The sequence below is a fragment of the Temnothorax nylanderi genome, unplaced genomic scaffold, assembly GCF_030848795.1.
Source record: "Temnothorax nylanderi isolate EJ_2023f unplaced genomic scaffold, tnyl_v1.0 TNYL_tig0122_pilon, whole genome shotgun sequence".
NCBI classification, from domain to species: domain Eukaryota; kingdom Metazoa; phylum Arthropoda; class Insecta; order Hymenoptera; family Formicidae; genus Temnothorax; species Temnothorax nylanderi.
In genome coordinates, this window is record NW_027249184.1 from 478,623 (window position 1) to 503,047 (window position 24,425).

The 24,425-nt window shown below is 42.5% G+C and overlaps 1 protein-coding gene across 6 annotated transcripts; it reads left to right on the plus strand.

The window, feature by feature from the left end:
* The first annotated feature begins 462 nt into the window (after positions 1-462).
* On the plus strand, positions 463-23,775 carry Tws (protein phosphatase 2 regulatory subunit tws). 6 transcript variants are annotated; one of them, XM_071713261.1, is made up of 10 exons: positions 463-602; positions 11,140-11,464; positions 17,433-17,498; positions 17,820-17,917; positions 18,595-18,873; positions 19,059-19,236; positions 19,380-19,714; positions 19,985-20,200; positions 20,324-20,491; positions 20,612-23,775. In XM_071713261.1, exons 2-9 carry the CDS (start codon positions 11,380-11,382, stop codon positions 20,474-20,476), a joined length of 1,410 nt encoding a protein of 469 aa, XP_071569362.1. In that variant the 5' UTR covers positions 463-602; positions 11,140-11,379; the 3' UTR covers positions 20,477-20,491; positions 20,612-23,775. The 6 variants fall into 6 exon arrangements, with proteins under 6 accessions (XP_071569362.1, XP_071569360.1, XP_071569361.1 ...); XM_071713259.1 differs by having other exon boundaries at positions 465-602; positions 11,058-11,464; XM_071713260.1 differs by having other exon boundaries at positions 468-602; positions 11,120-11,464.
* The last annotated feature ends 650 nt before the right edge of the window (positions 23,776-24,425 follow it).

A 24,425-nucleotide genomic window follows, 5' to 3' on the forward strand; every position in this document is an offset into this window, starting at 1 on the left:
CGCATTACGGCAATCGGCATTCGGCCAATTCGGCGGCCCGCCCGGCGTGCAGCGTGTCGCGCATCGCGCACGGAAACTGGAAAAGTGGAAAGGAGATAGGAGATAGGAGAGAGCGCGTCGCACGTCGCACGGGTGCGCGTGCTGCTGCTGTACGCTGTACAATGTACAGTGTTGTATAGTCAGCACAGTGGCCACAGTGCTGCACAGTGCACAGTGCACAGTGCACGCATCGTTTCCCTTCCCAAAAGACACCTGATGAAAAGGCATCAGATCTGATCAGCTCGCATCGAGGGCGCGCGGCCAAAAGACCAGAGGGCAGAGGGGATTATCCTCGGTGTCACGGCAAAGTCATCGACACCGAGTTATCGGACCGAGTGGCGACTGGCGAGTAACGTCCAACACGCAATCGTCAATCGTCGTCCTGTTGGCGCGACGCGTGCGTTCCGACTGTTTCGAGTTCCGAGTTCCGAGGGAGGAGAAGTCAGAAGGCCCATCCTGTGCGTACGACCACCACGTCCTCCACGTACTCCACGTAGTCGCGATCGGATCCGCCAGCACTCGCCAGCAGGATCCGTTATCCTTACGGGTGTCACGGGTCACGGGTAAGTCCTCTACTTTTGCAAGTTATCGGGCGGAAGTTTGCGACGCGACGGCGAAGGCGAAGGCGAAGGCAAAGGCGACCGCGTTTAACCCGGTCTAATTTTTCCAAGGTCGGAGGAATCCTTTTACGTTACAAAGGAACGCAATGTTTTTTCCCGCCAATCGTCCTGCACCAATGAATAACGCAAATTGTGACTTTTCACTCTTTTGCGGGACACGAAACACCAATATCCTGTGTCCCGTCCCCGCTTTTTCTCTTACATAATTTCAAATCAAATTAAATATACAAATATCGCGTACGTTCTCCTCTCTCTCTCTCTCTTTTTTTAAAATAAATATAAATCGACAGTTGTATAACCTTGGTATTTTTGAGCATTGACTCACGCACGAGAGTGTGAGAGGGACGAATTGTAATTGTGATACGTAACTTTGGTCGCTCTCAAAAAAGTTTGCAAAGTTTGCGATTCAATTAGTTTTTAATTATGAAAGTAGCACGATTAAATGTCGAGTGTCGGTGAGACCTGCATCTCGGCCTCGACACGCACGTGCGTCGAAATGACGAGGAATGGCGCGAAAACATTAGCCTGGGCCTAGATCCGAGCTCCGAGCTCTTGCATTGCCCTGCATCGTACGGTACGCTTTTACTTTGCACCTGCTGCATTCGAACCCGAAACACTGATCGTATACAGAGTTCCCCTGCAGGACGAGACCCCATTGCAGTTTGCAGTCGACTTAAATTTTTCCAACAGCTTGTCCTGTGTCCAAGTCGATGAGAAGACGGGCGCGAGCGTACTACGTATACAATAGATGTTAATATAGATTATTGTACATACATTACGTACACGTACGTCCTGCACAATACGCACGTTTTAAGTACAAATACGCATCTCGTTATGTCGAAACGGTGGTTGATCGTTGAGGGTCACTAGGTCGCGAACATCTATTGCCGCTTGGCAAATAAGCCCTTCCGGTTACGCCTTCGTCGCGGTCGGTCGTCCGTCGTCCGTCGTCGTTTACTCGAGCCGAAGACATCCTTCACATCCTTGCGTTGCGCCTTGCGTCGCGCCGCGCAGGTAGAAACGGACAACGGTCAATGGTAATATCGCGATAACACATACACGATCGTCGCGGCGTGGCGTAGCACCAACCGTATGTACATACATCAAGCAAAAACGCCTGTGTTTGATATTTGATTGTACGTTAAGTCACTTGACTTGATCAACTAGCGCAAGTCGCGCAAGATTGTCGCGTTGATGAGGGTAAATGATTATTTCATTTACAGACACAGGCGACACAGGCACAGTTCATTGATTTGGCCAAAAATATATTTCGGGTCGGGGCTTCTCTCATATTACTGTATAAACATTGATATCGCTCGACCTATCCTCCTTGCTTAAAGTCCTATCCATCTACTTAAATCTATGTAGATACTAGATATATTACTGTGCGGATGGAATTTAATTATAGCGTTCGCGTCAACTGTTATATAAAAGACGAAATTTATGCGACACAAGTAAAGCAAAAATTAATTTGTGTAAAGAAAGTTGATGAGAGAGTGAGAGGGGGGGGGGGGCGTTTTTTGCTTTACTTGCGCGGTTTAACGCAAAAGCAAGTTGCATCCCATTAATGCGCCTCATCGATATTCAATCAAAGTGAATTGAAAGATGAAGTGCATCGTCAATCGTGTTAACGCCTAATTAATTATATCTATCGATCTCGCGGATCACGTCGTGCTACAGAATTTCGGATCGCTGCGAAATGGTAATTGTAAATTAGTAATTAGCCTCCAGCGGCTAAAATTTAAGTCTATTTGTCGCGTTTGCTGCCATGCCTAATTTTACGGAGGATAACGGCAACGTTACCGAATGTATGATATTCAAGTACCATTGTCCGTTGCAACTAGGGCAGTATGCTAGACGATTGATTTGGAATTAATTTTAAACCTTTGCAGTGAGGAGGGGAGGGAGGGAGGGGGTTCACTCTGGCATCTGACGTAAAAATAGTTATTCGAATCTTTCGTTGAAGGCGTCGAATCGAATCGAAATGTGATATCGTACAATTGCAATTATCTCTTTGAAAAACCGAGAGAGAGAGAGAGAGAGAGGGGGGGGGGCAGAGGAGGAAAGGGGAAGCACTATTCTTGCGCTCTATCAATTGAGATTCCGTGCAAATGTTTCGCTGATTCTGTGGCGTAGAACGACAATATCAGTGTAGAAAATACTACATCGATTACAAGCCGTAACTTCCTCCTTCACATCTTCCCGCATATACGCGCTTACCTTACATTAAAGGTCGCACCTGTTTTCGATTCCGGCCTTTGATAATCTAAACACGATATATTCTCTCCGCGTTTATCGCGCACATGTTTGACGATTGCGTAACGAAGGTTCTGATCGTTCAGCGGCTCGATCAGCGGCTTATATCGTCAAACTTGGCAGATTGACGCTTGAATGAATACATAAAAAATGATTTGCAGTTTGCAAATTTTGACTTGGGTTTTGTTTGAGGAACATGGCGAAAAATTTTCACGTTGTCACACGTTGTCGATAGACAACGATAATAAAAACTTTATCAAAAGGAGCAATTAGATCCGGAGCAATCGTCCGGTCGTAATGTTGTACAGATATGAGATATGTTTCATTGATTTGTTTTTCATTTAAGAGAGAAAAGAAATGAATATACGTATCGCGCGATTATTAATTTCATCGTCTCAAGGCTGATCGACGCCGTCATTATTGCTACCAATGTAAATTTCGTTTTAAACATAAATGTTTAAACCAACGTTCTTTGCGCAGCTCGCGAGAGTGATGTTCGTACGGAGATGAAAGCGAAAGTACGACACGGTGTATCTCTCTCCGAAACACGTACCCTAACGATCTCGCATAATGTCAAGAGTATGCATCTGCCTGTGTCCTCGGAGTTTAAAATATGTATTATCGTTACCACAAATTTTTTTAATAATAAATCGTCATCGTCAAATCATTTGCTTATTAGCCGCGAGCAAGGTCTTCCACGCGCAACTCGCTCTCACCCTGAGCATCCCGGGCCCCGAGCCCCGGGCCCTCCAGGGCCCGCGAGCACTCTCACGTCGCGAGGCGAGATACCTACTATAATACCGATGTGAATTGAATTCCGAATGTAACCGGTGCTCACCTTGGCCCACTCTTTCAGGCTCTCTTATTTACGCTTTTTGACCAGCGAATTTATGTTAAATATATATATATATATACATACATATATATATGGAGGGGTAAAAACCGTAGTGGTGTAAGTCAAACTTTTAAAAATATTTTCTCGTGTACATATAGATGCAATTTATATATTGTACAGATTGCATCTATGCATACGAGAAAATATTTTTAAAAATTTGACTTACACCACTATAGTTTTTACCCCTCCGTATATATATATATATATATATATATATATATATACGCGCGCAAATAAGCCAAGTTTTCAAACGATTCAAGTTTTCGTTTTGGCACGATCTAACAATAAGTCTGCAATTAAGTTGTTTCACGTTAAAAGAACCGATGCATTGTGGTATCGTTGTACGTTGCACGGTGCAACGTACAGATAGTTTAACTTGTTTCAACGTCAAATTTTGCCCAACCTTAAAGAAGCGATGAATACACGCGCACGTTGTATACATGTACATATATATATATATATATATGTATATCTATAATGCATAATACACTCATCTTGCGAATCGCAAGTTCCGTCAAAGGAACTTTATTTCAATATGTCGCTATTGAAGATGAGTCTATCAAATTTTAATTATCACAATTTTATTTGAATTTGCGACCAATAATCTCACTATTATATATGTACGAGTTACTATTATTACGTCCATAAATACTTGTATCTTGACGTAATTATGAAACTGTACGTGACTGACTATGATAAAATCAACAGGTGTTATAGAATACCACCTGATTGAACGGAGAAAAGGCTGCTGATGCACTATCCTTGTATAATCATAATCGACATGCGATTGGCGATAATTGGCGATTTGTAGAAATAGTTGAAATCCCATCAAAGAAAAATAATTCTTTATATTTATTATTTTATATCATTGACACATACACGCACATAAAAGTATCGCTTGATCCCGATTTCGAAACTGTTCTCGCTTGCGTCAATGTAACGTAATAGATTAGTATTCTTCTCATAAACTTGGTCTTGGTTTCCTTTCACTAGTTGCGACGTCCGAATGTTCACGTGGAATCTAGCTCTCAAATAGCTTTTATAGTTGATTCGACAGCTTAATTTCGTTGAATTGCTCCGCGACCGAAACCGATTTAATATATCCTGTTACTTTAGTACCAGGACAATAATGCAAATAAGTTTTAAGTCGATGTCTCACAGTCGGTGAAATCTCAGTCGAAACTCATCGAAAAAGCCACCAAAATCTCGCGATCGTCAAATAGATATTTTACTATTTTAGTTTAGATTAAGTGCGTAGGCGGCCGTGACCATTTCATTATTGAAACTGTTTTGCATATTTGACCACTAGATTGAGAATTTTTCTTACCACAAAATCGGAATAATTATGACGAATTACGATCAACGTTTGCAGATTCGGTAAATGTGAATCTCGTTTCGTGCAGTGTTGTCGAAAATAGCGCGTCTCGATGAGTCTCGATTGTGTCTGCAAGCTCGAAATAATGGAGAGAGTCGTTTCGATTAAATAATAATTAAATAATTAATCGAAATTCATCTTTTGATACTGCCATTTCTCGTTCCGCCAGTGGTAGATCGCTCAATAGAAGTCAATACGCATATCTTGGCTAGTTTGTGTTCGGGTAACGTGCAATGGGGAGCAATTGCGCTATTTGCCCCGCCATTAATTCGTCGTTGAACGTTCGCTTTATGTACCTACCTGACTTTGACTATTATATGTGTGTGTGTGTGTGTGTGTGTGTGTGTGTGTGTGTGTGTTCGTGCGTTAGTCAAACTTAAAAATTATCATTTTGGAGATAATTTCAGAATACATATGTTATGATATGTATCCGCCATTATACAGATTACGTTTTCCACTTTTATTTCCAGCGTTTTGTCAGTTTGGAGAGCTAATTATACGAGAAAAAATGGCGATGACGTAACGCAGACATTTAAACAAAAGTCCTTTATGTTAACTAAACTATTCGGAAAACTATTCGTTAGAATCTCGTATCGTCGAACAAATCAATTTTCAATCACCTTAACAAATTCTTCTATATATATCGAGCTTACCTATCTTTTCTCGAGCGCGTTACAATTAATCAATTACAAAAAATGAATAAATATCTGTGCGCGCGTGTTCCGCTACGCCGCTACGTCATTTTTTCATCTTTTATTATATTATAATATTATTCTGCTTCTTGAAGAGAAAAAGTTAGAAGGTTAGTCAGAGAGTCACTAACGACGACAGACACAAAAATTCGAGCAATTTCTCATTACCGGTGCGCGGCGGTTTTTGCCGCAATTTCTATAACGAACCGGCGGCGGCGCGCGGCGGAGAGCTCGAATGCTCGAAGACGGCGATCACGTACGGGGCGCGTTATCCCTCTCGATGGCGACGCGCGATGACCGAGACTACCGAAAGATGCACTCGGCGACAAAGATTTCAAACCTTTAGCACCACTGCATGTGCTTCTTTAGCACGCGGTTTCTCAAGTCAATAAAGCCACGAGCTATCGATCCGCAAGAATCCTCTCTGCCTTTCTCTCCTCTTTAACCGCCCTTTAACCCATACGTATCTTCCTTCTCTTCTCGAAGGCGAGCTGGCGGAGTACTACGCTACTAACAGATATACATATATATAGATAGATAGTCAGATCAGAGATAAAAGATAGACGGACCGGACCACCTTCCGCAAGGACGCTCAAATCATCAGAGGTGGACATCACATGGCTGACATGGCGTTTATCAATCTCCTGACGCGCGGACTGCGGCGCGGCGCGGCGCGTTACCTGTGACCTGTGAGAGAGAGAATAACGATGGCGATACCGTGCCTACACGCGCGAATCGACGGAAGGGGAATCGACGAGTCACTCTACATCTATCACCATCTATTTTAGATTTAGATCGTATAGATTTATTGAGAAGAGAGAATTGAAAAAGTTTGTTTTCGCGTCTGTCTTTTAACGTGTCTTCCTCAGAACCATGTACTTACTGGCGAATTTATTCAGAAATACTTGCTCTCACATCATCTAAAGATCGCGATCACGATCGGCGATCCAGTAGTTTTGATTCTTGTACACAATAACACTGCGATTTCGTGCAGTTGCATCTTGCAATCCAGTTATTACACGTCCGCTTTATTACATATCCATTGTATTACCATATTATCCGCGCAAAGTACAATAATTGTCAAACGACAATTAATATATTCCGTCACAATTAGTTGGTTGATAGCGTTGAAACGTTGTCACTGTATAGCTCTATATACATCAGAGCTGTGCACGATGGCTCGTGCCTTGAAATACATAGCTCTTTTATTACATAATATGATACGCTTCTTGCTCTAAATTCGTCGGCAAGTACATGCCTCCTGGAAGATATGAACTTTAAACGAGCAATTCGGTATAAAAGAAGAAGCGGGACATTGCTAGTCCAAGTGCTATCGACTATCTCAACTATTTAGGTCAACGGTATCGCGTAGAGTGACTACGTCGGCGTCGCGTCGCGGCGTCTCGGGCCGGTTCGTCTGTCGACGACGTTGCAGCGTTGCAGGTGCATCTAATATGTACGTAGGATGCTAGCCGCGATATCAGCCGAAAAATAAAAGCCATCCTTATATTATAATACCCATCCGAGCGGCAGGTATAGTTGCAAGAAAGAGCGCAGGTGCTTGCAAACAGAGATCACTCGCGATTACTTCGGTGCGGGCTCCCCGGAAGGATCAGGGCTCCATCGACGGCGACGTGCGAAGGATTCTCAGGATCGTTCGCTTTCAGAGCCAATTATTTCAATGTACGATAGCTAGGATAGGCTATTTGCGTTGCTACGTTATATTTTCTGATGAGCGTCACCTATTAACGGCATCCCGATGGACATTTTTAATAGGCTATTAATGTTAACGCGACGTACTTTCTAACGCTGATGGATGGAGCTCTCTCTCTCTCTCTCTCGGAGGAAGCAAAAAGGATATTTATCGAGAGATATTCGCGACTATCTTTTTCTCTCTTTGCTCTTCCTGTCTCTATAGTTTGAGGAGCGTCTCTCTGTCGAGTTCTGCTTTTCATTCCGCTTTGAAATTACTATCCACGCGGCCTACACCCTACGCTACGCCGAGATACGGTATTGGCGAAATATCGTGACTCGTTTATGGATTCGTCGTTACGAGTATATGTATATATACATTTGTTGCATTTCTCGTAAATTTATTTTTCTCTTTATGTACAATATTTCGGGTGAATAAAGTAAAGCTGCCATGCAACTGCGAAGTCTTACAAAAGCAGCAGGCGGTTATAGGGGTTCATCGATATGACCTACTACCTAATTGTAAGCTTTTCTAACACTTTCCTCGACATCATCAACATTAGCCTACTATTATTGATATGTATGTAAATTTACTTCTTTTTCCAATATAATCTCGATTTCCAATATTTCTTCAATACCCTATTTCTCAATCCCGTATGATCTATCGTAAAAATTTCGTTTTTCATCGATCCCATAACATATCGCATATGATTCCCGTGATTATTTATAATAATATCACTGCATATCTAATGTTTCGGTCCTGCGTGCTTCACACAAAACTAATAATAATGTAGGAAACTTTTAGGATAATTGGTGCTGATGACAATATATTATAGGAATGAAAATTAGGAACGCGATGTGGAATGGGTAGTTTTATTTTAATAAATGAAAATTGCTGGCAAGCCTCGAATATACGATGAGCTACGACGAAGATGTCGGAGAAAGCTTACGACTGTGGTGACAGTGTTGACGCAGTGGCGACAGTTGACGCAGCTTTTACGAGAGATATGGGATGGATTATAATTTGAAAAAGTACATGATACAATTATACAATAATTGATATAATAACCCTCGCAGACGTAAGAAAGATCATAGAGATGCGGCGTTGCCTCTTTTTTTGTGCAAGCACAAGCCTGTTTCCTAATTCCTACACGCTACACACACGATGCCGATGCAGCAGTTATTTCTTAATATCATTTGTTTTTTTTTAATCGGGTATTTTCTATCGGGACCAATGGTATTCGCTTAGCGGCGATTTCACCTCTGCTTGCCTGCCTGCCTGCCTACCTACAACATACCTGCTTTTTCGCGCGACTCTTTTTCCCTTTATTCCCTATTGGCTATTTCATCTTCTTGGATCATTACCATTTCAATAAGACACAAATTTTTGCGGCGCGCGCGCGCGCGCGCGCGCGTGCGCGATTACTCGCTGGAAATGTACGCGAATGAAAGATATTTTTGGGCATAAGATCCAGCCGGAAAATTCTCTGGCCCGGCGCCAACGATTCCAGTCTTCGCGTCGTCGCGTCGGCTCGGCTCGGCAAACTAATTCATCCGTCCACGAGATTATAGCCTTTTTTCGCCGTGAATATCGTGAATCAGAGATCCATAGTCGCGTGGACTTTGTTAACCTTAACAAATATCTAATTTGTTTTAATATATAATAGCTCATCATTATACATATTAAGTTGACTCTGTGGTCGTTGGTCGTACTTGACCCGTCCGACGGATCTGATGTCAGATCTGGTCAGATCTGGTCAGATCTGTCGGATTATTTTTTCGAGTTAAACGCCGAAATTTCTTCAGTAAATTTGGGACTAAGAATATTTTAAGGTTACTAAATTCATAATTAAGAAATATATATTTCAATATTTTCAATATCAAAATCCGCAGAAGAGTGAAAAGTAGAATAAGGTAAATTATTCGATGATTGCGCCGAAATTTACTTTAATTTAAATAGATTATTCGAGCTTTCTTTCTCTTACAAGGATCGTCGCGATAATCTATATTTCTATCCATTGCTCAAATGGAGAATGACGATATGGAGCGTGCCGCGCGAGTATGATCCGTTCGCAAATTAGCTCATATAAGTGACCTTACCATTTGAATCGTTAAGTAAGAGATTCGCCGTTGTAGTAGAGATTTAGCGTTAAACATCCAACCTTGTCTCTCCTCGCAAATGGCGTTTTACTTTTGCACTATATGTACCTATATATATATCAGCTATAATTTAGATTTAGGTAATTATGAAACAATATTAATTTTCAGTATTTTCAGTCGTTTTAACATCGCGATTCGCGATCATTCCATTTGTTATTTGTTATTTGTTATTTGTTATTTCCATTAGGATACAGCTGCACGTTATTATTCGGGATTCGGGACGAAAAGAGTTTTGGCCGATGGCAAACTCTCACGAGTCATTAACTTACAAAATTCCCTTTTCATTATCGTTATTTACCACTTGTCGACGTTCAACGTGATTGCAAGATATCGAGACGTATCATTAAACGTTAAGAACCATAATCGCGAAATATCTCGCGCGAAATTGACTGCAACATGTATGTTTGCAACGCGATTGGCGCACGTTGAATGCACGTTGAATGCACGTCGAATGTATGTCGCGCGTGCCATATTTTTGGATATTTTTCGATATTATCAAGTTACAGAGTTACATATAGCTTTCGAGATCTTTATGTGACGGTGACGTGTAAAATATATAAGTTTCAGATAAAGACGAAACGATCTTTGAGTGAGACTAAATGAACGAGCGTTCTTATTATTAGCTACGTCTCTACGAGGTACTCTACGTAGTCGCGATGCAATGTGTCGAATTAAATGAGTCGCGATTAAATAAGCACTCGCGAGTATGTGTGCGTCTCGCACCACTCGCAGTTCGCACTTGCGACAGTTGCGACTCGCATGTGGCTCTTCAGTCCTCAGACTTGACCCAAGGTCCATCACGCCTTACTTATCCGTACGCTGGATTACTGGATTACTCGATTACTCGATAACACACAACCAACCAGGGTTTTGTCCGTAACGTGTCTGGATCGTGTCTTATTAATGTCCTACACGAGATATTGACGCGTTTAAGAGCATTACACGAATACTTGAATGTTTATTACAACAGGCTTTTATCAAGCACGCATTTATGAAACGTATAATTGTGCGAGTACGGTTAAAAACAGCTTGTAAAACAGCTTGCCACAAGCGAGTCACAGCGAGTCGTTGTTTAGGTTTAGGTTTAGGAAAGTGTGCAATGGGGAAGATGGATATCGATTTTACGGTCTTACAAATCAGTCGCGATTAAAGCACGATACGCGATAAAAATCGAGTGAGATCTGAAACGTAAAACCTAAAACGTGAATAAAGAGGGAACACGATAAGAGGGAAAAAACCCCCGAGAGACGGGAAGGAATCGCCTGAGTCGCCTGACGATCGATCGCCCGAACGACTAGACTTTAGATTTAGAGAAAGGGAACGTGTAGACAAGAGACACTGCCCATACACACACACACACACACACACACACACACACACACACACACAGACACAGATTTCGTTTTCCAGCGGCGACGAAGCGACAAAAGTGGACGAAGCTAAGGCTGACGCTGACCGCGAGGATAACAGCTGGCAGGAAGCTGAGGAGGTTAGCGAGGTGTCACCACGCGTCACGCCGGGGTGGTGGGTCTATGGGGGGCTCCGCCCCAGCGGTCCCCCGGCTCGAATCCAATCGGCAACTACCGGAACGGCGGTGCCATCCTGGCACGGGCCAAGACCGCCCCGCTTCCGGTACCACCGTCCAAACGGATGAAGAGTCCCTCCAACATCATGAGGCAGTCCAGCCTCACGAAACTCGGTTCCATCATCAACACCGCCGTCAACAAACGTGCCGGTGAGTACTGACAATGAGTATTAGTCTGCCCGGTCTGCCCGGTCTGCCCGGTCTGCCCCTATATAGTTGTCGTCTCCGTCTCATCGTCTCTTCAGACGTACGTTTCTTGAAACGCGCAAAACTCCAATTTTTTTCTGATTGACTTAAATTGACTGAAATACCAAGACGTGTTATTCGTTAGGAAGGAATATCGTTCCTTCCCTTTCCCTCGATGGAATATCTCCTTTCTAAATTTGTCGAATCGTCATCGGTGTCGTATATGTCGCGCGTCGGTACAGGGCGTACGGGGTACAGGACGCGTAGGTGTCGCGTAGGTTTCGTATTGTATAATACGCGTACGACTGTACAATACGAAATAAAGTACTCGATGTTTACTTATAGTTTCAACTTGAAGCGCGTGGCACGTATTTTTCGCGCGGACGCGAAGCGACGCGACAAACTTTTAAACTCTGGTCTTTCCTCGCGCCTATCCACGTGTGTAAGCGCTTTGCTTACGCCAGTTACGCCGTTTCGAGAAATTCGAGACGGCGCGCGTCGTGTCGCGCCGTGTCGCGCCTAATGGATAAACGTAAAATAAACGTATACTATATAGAATCAAATATGTACGTAGAATTTTGAAATTTCTCAACGGGAAATCCCATTTGCAAAATTCACGATATGGTGATTTTGATCTTATTCCAGAATTTTAATCAGTATATAGACTCGACGAAGCGATCGAAACAAGAATTGTCGGTACTTTGTGGCAAGTTACGATAATCCAGAGTAGCACTTTGAGATAAGCTCCACACATAAGAAACTTAATTGTTTGTCTATCGCGCGTAAACGCGTTAAAAATGCGTACGTAGAAATTGTTATATCTATCGCACAATAGTCACAGTTCGGAGCGTTCTTCCGCTACTTGATTTCTTTATCAGAGAAATTACATTGCGCTTTAATCGAACGAATTCAGCGTCTTAGGCCAGCGACTCCTTCGAGTCGAGTTGGCTTTTACTCGAGCGAACCTGTATTACATTCCTGTCACCCTGCACATATCCATCAAGGTTTTTCAACATTAAATAATAATGGGATTTTATTACATGTCTAATCTATAATATATATGCTTGCTTCAAGATAATTTGGAGCTTTCTCTTTTCACCATCTTTTTTCACTACAAAGACAATTCGTCCTCCCGAAGAACCGATCGTCGTTATACTTTATGCGTATATAGTATATAGTATATAGAAAATTTAAAATCGATCGCTTACGTATGTACAGCAAGTACCCAACATCCTTCTTTAATTTAACTATTGAACAGATTGTTTCTACTCGATTTAAGAATGTAATTTATTCTTAATTCTCACTTCTTTTTCTCCCTTCGTTACTGGCTTGTTACTGCATGGCTTTTATCAGCTTTCGTTTCAAAAATCATTTGCCGTGTACGTAGCGTACGTGCCTGATATACTTATGTATATGTCTTTTTACGAAATCTTTTTTACGTTAATAAATTAAGAAGCGATAAAACTTTGAGGTTTCATATTTTGCGGCGTAAACATTGCACTTGTCCCGGGATCGACATTGCGCGCGAGAAGGAGCAAAGATTTCGAAATTGTTCACAATTCGTTAGAAATTCGTTGTGTGCGGGAAAAACTCGGGTGTCGCGGCTGTCGCGGTTGTCGCGTTGCGACGAGGTAAACTCGTCAAAGTAAGGTAAGGTAAGGTAAGGTTGCCGTTGATACGCGAGCCACGCGAGGATGTATTCGCTAGATCGTGTGCGTGTTGGAAGAAGCGTTGTCGCTGTTGCTGTCGCTGTCTATCCGAACGAAAATATGGTTCGTTACGTGGTGTGTAACAAGCGGAAGGAAGAGAAGGACGCGGCCGTTTGCGCCGACCACACTTACTTCCGTGAGTACCGAACCGAGATGACTGGCGTGCAATTCACTCGCGGCTCGCGGGTAAGCGCAACTCACAGATCACCATCCTTGGGAGCGCACGGAAAGTATGGAAACGTCTGTCCTTACGACAGTCGTGTCCAAATACTTGGAATCTTCCGAATTACATTGTTTTAGACATCAGAGATTTGTTATCGCGGTACGCGGGTGTTGAAATTTTAGTAGAGATGCAATCTCGTTAGTACAAACGTATTAACGTAGTGACTCTAATACGTTTGGCAAAGCGAGCTTCGTGGCTCGTCGTCCTAGCTTCTTGGTACCACATTGAGATAGTCTCTCGAGCGTCGCGTCGCGTCTCTTTCTGTCCGTGAAAAGTCAAGTTGCCGAATTGAGTCGTCGTCGCGTCGATTAGTTGAGCGGTGAGCTTTCGACCACTCTCTGGATTAATTCTGCGGATTAATCGCAAACGATGATTAGCCTTTCGGGCTAATTTCGGATTTTGGAAAATGGATCAGTCGGAAATCCGTGCCTTTGGATCCGGGACCTTGGCGCACTCGCGAGGGAGTACGACGTCGCCTCTGTTTTCTTCTCTCGAGGAGTTACATGACAAATTAACGGAGCTCTTAGGTAAATTCTACAACATCGAGAGCGAAAGCTCTTGTATCTCTTATACCTCGACGAAGCGCGACAATGCGGAATTTCTTCTTGGGTCGTGAGATGACCTCTCTGTCTCTCCTTGGAATAGCAGTGTACTAACAAATATCACGGCAAACATATATATCCGCGTCGAGTCGCGTCGAGTCGCGTCGCGGGTATGCCCTAGCAGCTATTATAGCTGATGCCGTGCGCTAGGTCACTCGATCCACGTAACACGCTTTTGCCAAGTGATCTCTCTGTTTTCGCGGGATTTCGCAGCTATGTTGTTACGCAGACAGGTTGCTCGCGATTAAGAGTCATCACGTTTGGAGCCACTCGCCTCTTGGCCGATCACATTTTATTAAGTACCTGTACGATCGAAAAAATGTAAAACAATTTCTGGTCAAAGATATCGAAACTTTTGGGGGAAAAAAGAAAAAACAACTTTCTAAGATAGCAAAAACATTTTTACTATCTTTAACGTAAATGTAAATGTAAACGTAAACGTAAACGTAAACGTCAATGTGAGCAATGCTCTTGTTATTAATGCACGTTATTAAATTTGATATAGACTATAGACGAAAAGGAATAACTGTCTTTTTCTCGAGAGGCAGAGCTGTCTAAAAGTCTAAATTAAGCAACAAAACAACGACTGTGTAGTACTGTGTACTTATGTACACTGTACAAGTGTACGATAGCCGATAGGTTATAGCTCGACTCTGTTTCGCCTTTTTTGCGAATGCAAACAGTCAGAGGGGTCTCTAATGAGATGCGTTGGCCATGGTACGTACGTTTTTGTACCAAGATGTAATTCTCGCGGTTTGCGGTGATTCTACAAATATACCGTTAGCGTTGGCCGATCGTTCGATAATTGTGTATTGGAACTATTGGAAGAGAAAAGGGGAAGAGAAGAAGAAACATCTCCGAGATGCAATTACAAGATACAAGAGTAACGCGCCTGGCTCGTCCTCAAACTCAAACTCGTCAAAGTTGCCGCCTTGCGCCTTGCCGCGTATAGCGTAGATTCGCGGCGATTCGCGGCTTCTCGGCTATCCTCGTCGATCCTCGTCAATTCCCGTCAATTCTCGGCTATTCTCGGCGGCACGTTCGCGCAGACTCCGCGCGTCGTCGAGCACCGCGGCCACCGCCACCGCGTGTAACTGTAAGATGGTGGTTACCGCGCGCGGAGCGGAGGTAGCGAGTAGCGAGACCTGGCTGTTGGCTCAGTTGGCTGTGGCTCTGGCTGCGCAGTGACGTCACGCCATAGTCGCGTTGTGCGGTTATGCGCCTGTGAACGCGAACTTCCGCCATTGAGAGCAGCCGCGTTACGTCGAGACTCGAGAGAGCGCTTTATGGCACGGTGCTTGGCCGAAAATATGTGACGGAGGATCGGTGGCGCACGGCCTGGATCAGTCGCGTGTTTCTCGCGTAGCGAACTATCTCGTCGCCAGTCGCCAGTCGCCAGTCGCCAGTCGCCAGTCGGCAGTCGCCTGGTCGAGTGCGAGTGGTGCGAGTGGTCGCCGGCGTGGCGTGGCGTGGTGTGGTGTGGTCGTGTGGTGTGGTGGCTCGCACGCGCCCGCGCCTGTCCGAGAGAGTGAGCGCGCGCGTACGCTCTCGCGGCTCGCCGTTGAATTGGATCCCGTAAATCGGGAGTAAACTAGCGCGTGAACGCTCTCCGCTCTCCGCTCTCCGCTCTCCGATCTCCGCTTGCGTGTATTGCCCCTCGTGTGTCGTGTCGAGATGGCCGGTAAGTAGTGCTCCAACTACCGTGGCTCTTAATAAGCCGGCGCATATACGTGTCCGCGCGCCGCCAACGACGCGCCAGCGACGGCTACGACGTTTCGCTGCTCCTGCTCCTGCTCCTGCTCCTGCTTCCTGCTTCCTGCTGAGCAGCTCGTCTTTTCGCCTCCTCGCCTCCTCGCCTCCTCGCCCTCTCGCTTCGCCGCGGCGAGGCGAACCTTGACCCAGATTAGGGACGCGGGTATAATCGCGACGCGAGACCTCTCGGTCTGAACGTCTCTCTTCGCGTAATAGCGCATCCTTCGCGCCCGCACTCCGGATTCTCCCTGGTGCGTGGGGGGCAGATACCTATGTGCCCGTCGCCGGCGACGGCGACAACAGCGGTGGCGACGGCGGCGGCAGCGGCAACGGCGGCGGTGGCGGCGGCGGCGGCGGCGGTGGCGGTGGCGGTGGCGGCAACGGCGGCGGCCTAGAAACACGATGGATTACGCCGAAACTTCAAGTAGGCTCACTTTTACCTCTCTTCCCCTCATCTGTTCCGCTCACCCTCCACAATCCGCAATCGTATCAATTCTCGCGCGACCTTCGCAGGTCGCAGGAGGACTTTGCGCCGGCCATCTTCACCGCGTGTCCCCTCTTCGCTTCTCTTCGCTCTATCGCTTACAGTCCGTCTTCTACCGCTTGTACCGGTGTTTTCCAAGTGACTGAAGTGACTCCAACAAGACACACGCAACTATTTTCCAACAGAGATGATTTCTTTACTCGCTCTCTTGTTTGTAGACACACTCTTACTCTTGTCTGCCTTTCAGTTCAAAGTAACGCAGCAAAACTTTTGTCACTTTTTGTCAGATTTTGAGGAATGCCATCGGCGAATCAAACTGAGAAGCGTTACTGGCGTTACTGCATGCATTTTCTTTTGCTCCATGCTCCATGCTCCATGCTCCATGCTCCATGCTCCATGCCGCAGGTGTATAGCAGTAGTACCCTAGGATGGCCATCATTTTGCTTTACTCATCTCAACTTGATGTGCGCGAACCCCAGCTTCTCTCTCTCTCTCTCTCTCTCTCTCTCTCTCTCTCGCTCTCCTTCTTCATGTGCCTACTTTGTATACATAAATTTTTTCTATTTGATCCAAAGCTTTGCGAAATAACAAATTACTTTTCTCCATTCCCTGCCATTGTACGGAGATATCTAATTTCCGTATTGGAAGTGCAACTCTGTATGCTACATCAGGGAGAGACATCCAAGTTATTTCCACATAAATTACTATTTCTAAACAAATTGCGTCACTTGTGTTACTCTGGGCTTCTTTATACTGATTGTATAAATCGGATGTTTATACACATTCCACATGTATGGCTCTTGTTCTCTGTATGCAGGCATTTGATCTTAAATTTTTTCTTAAACTTACGCGCGGATCTTACTTAATAAAATAAAGAATTATGTATAAATGTATATTGTGCAACATGCATTCTCCATATTCCACCTCCATTTCTTTTCGTTCTGACTGGATCTGTTATGACTGGAAAGTTGCTATTGACAAAGACTAAAACGCACTGATTTCTCTGATTAAGACACAAAATGTGACCGATTATTCCAAAGTAATTTTTATTACTTATATCATTCGCGCTCGCGCCAAGTTATGATGTCAATCTGAGACAAATGAGCAACAGGAGAGATATATTTTCGTTTTAAAATCACTATTGTACGATATTATATTACAGGCAATGGTGACATACAGTGGTGCTTCTCACAAGTGAAGGGGACCTTAGAAGATGACGTTACGGAAGGCAAGTTTCACCTGTGTTTCCATTGCTCCAGAGAGAGAAACATCTTGTCTTTTATCTTATCAGTTTACGCATACCAAAATAAAACAAACAACGAGTCGCGAATCACGGCTTTGCACATGTATCGAGATTCCGATTCAAAATTTATCTCACCTAGCGCACACAAATTCATTCTTTTAGTTTGCATTACGTTATATATAATTAATGTATTCTTGACTCACGTGAAGATTCTTTCACAAGTTTTGTCATATACTGTACATTGTACAAAATTATATTTGTATAATAAATACGAGTGTTACGTTTTTTCTTTTTTTCTTATTGCAGCTGACATAATCTCATGCGTTGAATTTAATCACGATGGCGATCTCCTCGCGACAGGAGACAAGGGTGGACGCGTTGTCATTTTTCAAAGAGACCCCATTGTAAGTGCAGTTGCAATTATACGATTTAAAAGATAGACAACTTTCAAGTAAACAAACGCTTTCTGTTTAAAATATGATTAGCCAAACAATCCGATTGTCACTCTTAATTATTAATGTTTACAACATGTGTGCATAATTATATCTTGCACAATCTACCTTGTCAGACGGTACGCATCTTACGCGAGTCAATTATATTTGGAGCGTTATGTTAGAGTCTCAACTCTGATGCATCGATTCCATCGATGACGTTTGATGTATAGAAAAAGAAAATACAATTTACATATTTACAAGACTTTCTATTTTGTTGTAAGACGCATTCGCAATATCACGTGCGACGTGCGACCGTGCGTCAATGTTAGAGATCTGACTGTTTCTACCATCTTTACACACAAAGGCTTATGTAACATTTAATAATCTGGTATCTGGAGTCTGATCTTCTATTGGGCCAAACGGCTCTTCACTGAGTCACTATTAAAGATGTAAGCCGTTTGAGCTTACACGATGGACATTGATCAAGATTGCTTAGATGAGCATTATAAGATTATAGATGTAGATGGTTATAAGTTATAAACTTTCAAGCGTGATACTTGGATTGTTACAACTGAATCTATTAACGTTAAGATACCCGTGTTATTAAAGTAATAAATTATGAAAATGATTTGACATTGTTTGCACAGAGTAAAAACAGTATACCACGAAGAGGCGAATACAATGTGTATAGCACTTTCCAGAGCCACGAACCTGAGTTCGATTACCTAAAATCATTAGAGATAGAAGAAAAAATTAATAAAATTAGGTGGCTAAAAAGAAAGAACCCTGCTCACTTTTTACTCTCCACGAACGATAAAACAATCAAGTTGTGGAAAGTTAGTGAGAGAGATAAAAGAGTGGAGGGGTATAATACGAAAGAGGAGAATGGCACGATACGCGATCCTGCCTGCATCACTGCCTTGAGGGTAAGGGATTCTGGGTTGTATACTTGATTTATTTATATTCTGGATTTACCTTACTGGATTATCAAACGCGCGACGATAAAAGTTTAATTGTGCGATTGTGTCTATTTTGAGAAGAGTAGTACAAATTGTACAAAATTTTGTTTGATACGCGTATTTGATCGTGTGTTACCGCGTGTGTTACATAGGTGCCAACCATAAAACCAATGGAGTTGATGGTAGAGGCATCACCAAGGAGGATATTTGCCAATGCGCACACCTATCACATAAACAGTATAAGTGTCAACAGTGATCAAGAGACATACCTCAGTGCTGATGATCTTAGAATTAATCTTTGGCACCTTGAGATAACTGACCAGAGTTTTAGTATCCTTTCTTCTTTATGAATCGTGCATGAATCAATATTTCTTACATTTTCTGCAATATTCCAGAATATTAGTTTGTCAGCTTTTAGCTTATATATACAATAATATTAGCAGATATATAATTTTCCTAACCGTAGCATACAGATATAGTAGACATTAAGCCAACTAATATGGAAGAGTTAACGGAAGTCATAACTGCGGCGGAATTTCATCCTGCGGAATGCAACGTGTTGGTGTACAGTAGTAGCAAAGGAACTATTAGACTTTGCGATATGAGATCTGCCGCTCTCTGCGATCAGCACAGTAAGCTCTTCGAGGAGCCTGAAGATCCAACTAATAGGAGTTTTTTCTCAGAAATTATTTCAAGCATAAGCGATGTAAAGCTTAGTAATTCTGGAAGATACATGATCAGCAGAGACTACCTCAGCGTGAAAGTGTGGGACTTGCAAATGGAGACAAAACCAATCGAATGTTATCCTGTAAGTTTGTATACTCTGTGATATTCCTAAGGAAAGCGACACACACACGCACACACACGCACACACACACACACACACACACACACACACACCTTTTATAGAAATGAAACTCTTGATATGTACGTAACCCGCTGTCGTAAACCTACATTTTCTGCAACAACCTTCTTTTTCATTCGATAAATATTTCCTACTTTATCGCAGGAGATATATATCATCCGCGTATAACTGTTCACATAATTGTCTGAATATAACCTTTTTGTTACACAACAGGTACACGAATACTTGAGATCAAAATTATGTTCATTGTATGAAAATGACTGTATCTTCGACAAGTTTGAATGTTGTTGGAGCGGTAATGACTCTGCTATTATGACGGGCTCGTACAACAATTTCTTCCGAGTATTTGATCGTACGACCAAACGCGATCTTACTTTGGAGGCAGCACGCGACATTGCCAAACCGAAAACCCTCCTGAAGCCAAGGAAGGTTAGTACATTTACGAGATCTTGCTTTATTCATAAGAGTCATATTGTACGCCAGCACTGCATATTGCATATGCCGACTTAAAGTTGAAATATTTACTTATGTTTGTTACACGCGATTGCGTAGGTATGCACCGGTGGCAAACGCAAGAAGGATGAGATTAGCGTCGACTGCCTGGACTTTAATAAGAAAATACTTCACACTGCGTGGCATCCATCTGAAAATGTGGTGGCTGTCGCTGCTACGAACAATCTCTTCCTATTCCAAGACAAACTCTAGCATATCTGTATGCAAGTACGTAAATAATTTGAATTGAATATTAGCTAGACTGCTAGAGAATCAAGCCAGATTAGCATTGAAATTTTGCTCGCTGTGATTTGTGTACGTGCGACGTAAACCGATTGTCTCTTGTAGATTATACAACGGTATATATTGACGTGAGAGCTAGGCACGTTGAACTGAAAACTCCCAGTGGAACCACAGGTGTGTCCGAGTACGAGTGACGATAGTCGACTACTAGTCTGTCAGTGGTTGACTGACCGAACAGTGGTGTACGTAGCGCCGTCCACGCAGCTCACATTCATACATACTATACACACATAGACATACCAGGATTGTGCACCCCATACTTTGTCGCGTGCACATGTGTATGAAAAGAGATGTGCAAACGCGAAACACACGCATAACTCTTCAGGCTATCAATAAATTCGCTAGCTCAAATATATTCGCAGATGAAAAGGAGACGTACGCTTTCGGCAGAATATGTGATTCAATCGATTCGCAGACTCGTGTTGGCAGTTGATATATGACTTATATAAACTACTAATGGTTAGTAATCTTTTGCGCTTGTATTATAAAAAATTGTGCCATCGCACAGCGTAGTCTATATGTGACTTGGCTACAGACTACCAGGGTGTTTGATTATCGCATCAGTGAAACAGGCGGCAGGGGGGTGAGTGGAGCGGGGATACGGATTACGAGTCGCGCGCTGCAGTTCACGTACAATTCATACGAATATGTGGTAAAAACTTTAAGTCTTTTTCCTTAATTGATATATGCCTAACTAGCGTGAAAAAAAGCAAAAAAAAAAAAAAAGGAAAAGAAAAGAAAAGAAAAAGAAAAACGAGAGGGGTCAGTCATGCCAATGAGATTAATCTGTAATTATTATCTGTAACGATATAATTTTACTTATTGTATTTGTTGTACTTGAATTATGGCACGGGCGACACTTGAATTACGAACGGAAAAAGAAAAAGAAATACGCGAGAAAATCAAGTCGTCGAAGCAAATTTTCCTCTTACAAATCACTTTGCGACTAATAATCCGATCCGCGAGCGTTTCTGACCTCGACGTAAGAGTATGGAGTAAGTAAATAAATAAGATTTACGAATAGTTTTGTGCTTGTAGAATCGAAATAACGACGGTTACCACTATGAAAGCGTTCGACTTTCGGTAAAGTAACCTGTGTCTACATTATTTGTCTACCATTTACCATTTATAATACAATTCGGTATCACGCTTGTTAAACGCGCGTGCGTGATAGGCCTATTTTCTCGTTAGTTTATTACTCTCGCGAACCAATTGTTTATCTCAGTCGCCAATACGAGTCAAAATGATGATAGAAAGTATAATAAGCCGGTATCTTTCCTTACATTATGTATATCTGGAAAAACCAAATGTTGCTGCACTAAATACATCAAGCAATAAGTGGCGCCGATTTAAGACAATGTATAATAAAATATATCAATCGTCATTTTCTAAAAAAGAAAAAAAAGAGAAGATGTGCCCCGATCGGGAGATAAACGGAAATCGCATAGATATGGAATACAGATTTTCTAATCTTTCTTAATAACTTATCGACACTCTTATACTCCTACAGATATAAGCAGCAATTTCGTACATGAATAAAATAAACCTAAAAGTGCATTTGTGACGATGGTAAGCTGGGCTTGCAGAGTTTATACAAATAAAATATTTGCCGAATAATGTACACCAGCATAATGTAACTTTGATAAATATCCAAATCATGAAACAGAATATTCATGTTGAAAACTCACACACGCGTCCTCTACAATCTTTTTACCATTTACCATTCACCATTTACCATTTACATTTCTTTGCACATTCACCGTTGGTCAATTACGTTGCGACAACTATCGATTATATTCTAAATCTAAAGCCATGCATCAAGCATCGATATACATATGTGCCATATGACACATATTGACGTTGACGCTACAAAATGTATAGTACGGCGTGTATTGACGCGGAAAATAACCGCGAAAGTTATCGTGGAAAGTAGCAATTCGGTAAAGTAATACGATATATAATATACGCAGACGACGAAAATAATAAAAGTAATGGAAAATGATTCGATACACATACATACCTACATATACGAATATTTCGTATATTAGTTTTCAATGTCAAATCGTCTTGTAAGAACAATTCTCAGAGCAGATCATCAGATATATACGTATCAGAGAAAGCTTTAGAGATGACGCGTTAAATTGTGTGCTTTCTATATGCAATCGATATTCTAATTTCATAATTATCTACACATGTATATTACGACATAATTGAATCATATTTACAATACTTCCAAAGAGATTTTTATAAAGGGATAGAACTCGAGACGTTTTTACCCAGATAGACGTCATATTACGTATGACCGGAGAGCGTGTTCCTTTGGGTCTGTTTTTTATCGCTGAACTGCCTGCACTAGTTTAGCGATAGAGAAAACAGAGCCTTAGTTTTTTCACGTTGCGTGTGAGTTTTAAATATGAATTGTGATGTGTGTGCGTGCGTGCGTGCGTGCGTGTGTGTATACATACATGATAAGTACCTACATATAAATCTATTTCTAAAGTAAAACTTTGCGTGGGAAAAAAAACTGCTTCGTGATAACGTAAGAATAAAGTTGCAGATTTATAGAGACAGGATTGAAATTGAAACAATGAAAAGATATATGCACATGGAATGTAATTTTTTATGGTAAAAATAACGCTTCTTCATTGGACGACGTGCTTGGACGATCATCGATAGGAATACGCGAAAAGTTGAAGGTTAATAAGTTTGATGTATGTACAAATCATTTTGGAATATATCGCGGAAGAGTAGTTTTGAAGATCTCTTAATTTTCGATTTGTGAGAAAGGGGGGGAGGGGGTGTGAGAGAGCGAATAGATAGTTTTTTAAAAAAGGATAAAGAGCGACGACCCCCCGCGGGATTATACCTAAGGCTGATCTGATTAAATTCGTGGATCGTGAATTTGAATGGATTTTTTAAATATAATATTGACAATTTATTTGGAAAAAAGTCTGCATAATTGACAATTATAATATACATATAATGTTAAAGTCGCGTGAAAAGTCGTTTTAATGAATTATACTCCGCATCGATCCGCATTCATCAGTCTCATCACTCATCGATTCATTGCACTCATTTACACAACAAGCGATTTCATTTAGGTACCGTTTAATTAAGTTACGATCACAAACAAAGACCCTTTGGATATACTACCTTGTGCGCTGTTTCCAGAGCCAATAAATTGCGTATTATTATTACGTTTCTTGTAACTCGCGGTGTTGTTCTTTATTAATTCCTCGGCAAACGAGCGAATACAAAACGGATGGAACTATTCTATACCTATTTATCTAACACACGTAAACACGGCCGGATATATAAACACTCTTGTAAGTTAATCGTAAGATTCGAGGTTTTCACGAATGTATAAAATAGTATGAAGTTATGAAATTATGTATACTGAATTTGGCAGTTGAGCGAACAAGGTGGCACGTGGCACGTGGCACGATAGCGATAGATAGGTGGATAGGTCGACGAGAGCGGTGTCGGACTGACCGGAACATTCGGAACTCGGAGCTGTCTGATCGGAGTGGGAATGTGGGAAACATGCAACCCACTCAACGACCAACGACGCGCAACGCCATTGCAAGGTTGCAACTCGGGAGGAACATCTCCTTCACGCAGCGTCGTTTCCGCAACGTCAAATTTCCTTTGAGAATCGCAAAGCTAAAGTGCTAAACATGCCTTACAATCGACCGTGCCGCGCCGCGCCGCGCCGTGCCGACCGCGGAACGCGGAACGCGGAACGCGGAAATGGGAATTTCAGCCGACGCGACGATGACGATATAATCCGAATGTAAGATTTTTTTATTTTTTATAAATAGGCTGCGTTCGGGGAGCGCGCTATTAGCGCTATTTGCTC

Excerpts from the sequence above, each read along its gene's own strand:
- Tws (XM_071713258.1), top strand. The coding sequence starts at position 13,195 with ATGTATTCGCTAGATCGTGTGCGTGTTGGAAGAAGCGTTGTCGCTGTT. Across the intron at positions 17,918-18,594 it reads TTTTTCAAAGAGACCCCATT|AGTAAAAACAGTATACCACG; the intron begins GTAAGTGCAGTT and ends TTGTTTGCACAG. Across the intron at positions 19,715-19,984 it reads AACCAATCGAATGTTATCCT|GTACACGAATACTTGAGATC; the intron begins GTAAGTTTGTAT and ends GTTACACAACAG.